Raw genomic sequence first — 4,171 nt, forward strand, 5'->3', positions numbered from 1 at the left:
AAGCGGATGCATGGGACACAGGCTTTACAATCATATTGTAATTCATAAATCGAAATTCCCGCTTCTTTTTAATTTAGGGACCGAAACACCTGGCAGAGAGCGCGCATAAGCGATGACGGCCGTTTGCATGGAGTTGTCACTTCTTGTTCAGAGGTGTTCTCTGTGCATCACTACCTTCACTTGTTTATCTATGATGACTACCTTTGAAATATTTTTACTTAAAAGCATAAAAATAATTATAAATAAATTATATACTTATACTTATTGGACATAAACCACGACGGAAAACGTGCATGGGTGTGCCATGCCCTCATTCTGACATTGCTTCAACTCTTAATTATTTCATTAATAAATTATGTACGAAAAATGTCACTGTCATTGAACTTAAAAGATGAAATTATTGCTATTATTCATGTTTTTTAGTGTAATTTTTTCATTTGTTGTTAAAAAATTAAATAGTCAATAAGTCTGATTTATTTTCCTGATTGCGTGTATTTGTTATGATATTCCTATCTTTCCTGGGTCTCAGTCAGTGTGACTTCTCAAGTGTGAAGTAAACATTTTGAAACATCGTTTATTTCATTACGTTTCGGCGAGACAACAGCCCCATCATCAGATTTAAAATTTACACAAACTCCAATCACCAATTCACAATTAAAATATGTTGTGTAAAAATTATAATTTACAAAGGGTAAAAACATTTATCAGTTTTTGAGGGAAAAAAATTATTTCTTTTGGGAGAGCAAAACACCGGAAAAAACTTACCTCATGATTGGTAAAAATTAACGTCCCTTTAGGTCTTTGCCTTCTTGAAAACCTTGAATTTGTCTGAATTATTTTCTACATTTGCGAGAGTGGTATGCATGTATTGAGATAAGCAGAAATAGTTTTATTTTTTTACTAGTGTACCGGGTGTTCCATACTTATGGCTTTATTAGCGTTTGGTAAATGTTGCTAAGGTTGTCGGTATCTGATCGGAAATTTACTGCTTTTGTATGTTTTTTTATTTGTATCATTTCTTGGATTCTTCTTTTATGATAATTTGTTTCCCTAATTAATATGTCTGCGTTGTCAAAATTAAAATTATGTAATATTTGGTGTGCATGTGTAATGTGCATGAGCTGTTGTCTCGCCGAAACGTAATGAAATAAACTATAATAATAAATAATAAATAATGAAAATAATAATGAATGTTTCAAAATTTTTACTTCACACTTTGACTGAGACCCAGGAAAGATAGGAACGTCATAACATAGTCAATAAGTACTGGTACACATACAAACGACTCTTTAAAAAATGCTACCTCCGAAAGTTGAGACTTTTGAACTAAGTTCACATTTTTGTAATGCTATTTTCTCACATTGAATTTTTTTTTGTTTGCCCGGCGGATAAACCCACATTGAAAGTGCACCTTCATTGTACAGATACACATTTATCCTTGTTATCTGTTATTATATATGTTATTTTTATCCTATGTATCCTATCCTAAGCCTTGTTCTATGACATTTATCAAACATATTCCATAACTGCTGCCGTACAGTCAAGATTGCATTTCTCCAATTTTTTTCCGTATGTACAAATATTTTATTTGTCAATAGCTTTTCAAGCTTGAAACCGAAATTAAAAACTTGGGCCGAACCTTATGAAAACGTTTAATATTAAAAATTGAAGCGATTGATAAAATACGGAGTTTAACTTGAAGCTGGACCAAGGAATTTGCTTCAGTCATATTTTTGACATTGCCATGCATTTTCCGATTTGAAGACCACCATTTTTTAAAACTAACCACGAATGCCTGTTTGTCAAAGCCAAGTCAATGTCAAGTACCCGGATACATCAGGCTTCACTTCTTTAATGCAGGTATTCTTTGGGACGTATATTGAATTTAAATGCATAATACAATAAAAATACAAGGTAGGATCTTGCGTCGATTTCCGTGACGTCGGTGGAAATCACTGCCTAGCATGCTTTTTTCCTGTGTGCTAAATGTGATTAAATGTAGCTTAGTTAGTCTTTGTCACATTTAATTATTTTTTTATAAATCCTCCTTATAATTACAAGATGCTTTGCAGCAGATTTTAGACTTGAAAATTAAAAGTAACGAAAATGTATTTATTGTGCAGACTACCACAGTTGCCAGTTGTGCAATAAAGTATAGCGTTAGCTGAAAATGTATCCTTGCAGAAATAGTACATTACGATTCACGAGACGGAAGTCCAAAAAATGACCCAAAGTTACTTTCCTATTATTTACGACGGAATATGCGGTTTGTGGTGCCGCGGATGATATGTAAATTTTAATACAAATGAAATGACTGCACACTGCATTTTTTATATTTCTGAACTGACACTTAAAAGTAGCAAACAATCTAGAGTACACTTTCCAACTACAATCTTTCCAACTACAATTCGCAAAATGCTCAGTTTTGTCTACAAAATTTCCAAACATGTCTAAACGCATCGACCCCATGATATAATGCATTAATTGCATGATACAATCAATTCATTGTATGAACTGTGCATTCATTTATTGTGATCATAGAACAAGGCTTATGATGATTGTGATGTTAATTCATTATTTCGTTTGGCTCAACCCGATTTCTCAAATGACACTCTGGTAACACGGCACGCTAAAACGCAAAAAAAAAAGAATTACTTAGGGTATTTTTCTTCCCAATAAGCCTAAATCAGGTCGCAAACGCGATTTTCAAAGCATTCGGCTATGCAATGCTGCAAACCATATCTTCATATAACTTTCCATTTTTGAACTATTGCGTTTTGAATTCAGTGAAAATTTGTCTAGGTTACATGCATTTTAAATGGGATCAGCTGTTCACTTTACCAACGTGGTAACCAGCGACGTCATGTGCGCATGAAAATTGAGTTTTCGACCGATTAATATCCTACCTTGTATTCATTGTATCATGACTTAAATGTCTATGATTGCGAACGACCTCATTACAGCTGTCAAGCAGGGGAAATGTTAACTTCAGAACGTCAAATGGGCAAGAAATACAGCATACAGCACAGGCATGTAAAAAAGTGCCATGGCTGTTTTGAACGAATTCAGTGGAACTAACAACATAAGTAAAAAAACACCGAATGGAAGTGTTTTTTTGTGCACAGATGAGGATACATTTAGTAAAACCATGGCGGAGTGTAAAGAGAGCAACTCTATGGATTTACCTGAAGAAATTCTAAATATTGAAAGTGTCATCGCTCTAACTAGGGCCACTATAGAAGCCCTAAACGCCAAATTTGCTGATTATAAGCATCCTCCCGCAGTATATTTGAAAGAATACCATGAATTAACAAATAAGCTGCAGAATTTTAAACAAAAGAAACGTACATTAACCGATGCACTCAAGTATCAATTATCCAAAGACAAAAAAGAAACACACAAGTAAGTTAGCATTTCATGTTAGCTCTGTTTTTAGTTTTCTTGTTATTTTAAACATTTTAGGTCTGGTCAACACAACGGCAAAACAGACTTACATAGGTATGTGCATTACTCTAGTTTTAGTTCGTTTCCATTGCCATTCTACTTTTTTGCAAGACCTTTTGTAATTTATGATAGAATTTAGTGCTAAACCCACTTAATTCTTTTTGAAATTCAATTTGGTTTTATATGCTTAAAAACATTTAAGATAGTAGTTATGAGTAAGTAAATGGTAGAGATAAAATTAAAGCAACGACTTTACAACATAGGTGAAGAAAGTATGTGCGTGCAATGTATATCATTATATACATATTATAGAATATCAGATTACTACGGACATTACATACATATGAAGATTATTATGTTATTCAAGTATGTGTATTTGTATGAAGAAAAATGCCTGTTAAAGCATCGCTAAAGTTATAAATTGAACGCGCAGTACTTTCAGATAAACTTTCACTTCAGCGTAGTTATTTTAAATCAAAAATATCAAAAAATAAATTCAGCGTAGTTATAAAAAAAAATGTAAAATTAAATCAATTACTACCGTAATATACGTATGTATATTGTACTATAGAAGTTGTCAATTTTTCGAATAGGTATTTCGAAATACATGTACCTACCCACATAGCAAAATTATATTCCCAGAATATACCTGGAACATTCATGTGATGTACATGCACATTCCTGGGACATACATGAGTTACATTATGAACATTCCATGCATGTCCCA

The 4,171-nt window shown here is 33.0% G+C and overlaps 1 protein-coding gene across 1 annotated transcript in view; it reads left to right on the forward strand.

Moving 5' to 3' along the window:
• The first annotated feature begins 2,954 nt into the window (after positions 1 to 2,954).
• The window catches only part of LOC109543674 (raf homolog serine/threonine-protein kinase Raf), a 12,031-nt gene continuing 10,814 nt past the window's right edge, over positions 2,955 to 4,171 (forward strand). The window contains exons 1-2 of the mRNA XM_019913497.2: positions 2,955 to 3,402; positions 3,463 to 3,498. Coding sequence (XP_019769056.1) covers positions 3,047 to 3,402; positions 3,463 to 3,498 — 392 coding nt within the window. The 5' untranslated portion in view covers positions 2,955 to 3,046. The remainder of the gene's footprint in view (positions 3,403 to 3,462; positions 3,499 to 4,171) is intronic.

The sequence above is a fragment of the Dendroctonus ponderosae genome, unplaced genomic scaffold (genome assembly GCF_020466585.1).
Source record: "Dendroctonus ponderosae isolate FM_Combo_2020 unplaced genomic scaffold, Dpon_F_20191213v2 Dpon_F_20191213_1, whole genome shotgun sequence".
NCBI classification, from domain to species: Eukaryota; Metazoa; Arthropoda; class Insecta; order Coleoptera; family Curculionidae; genus Dendroctonus; species Dendroctonus ponderosae.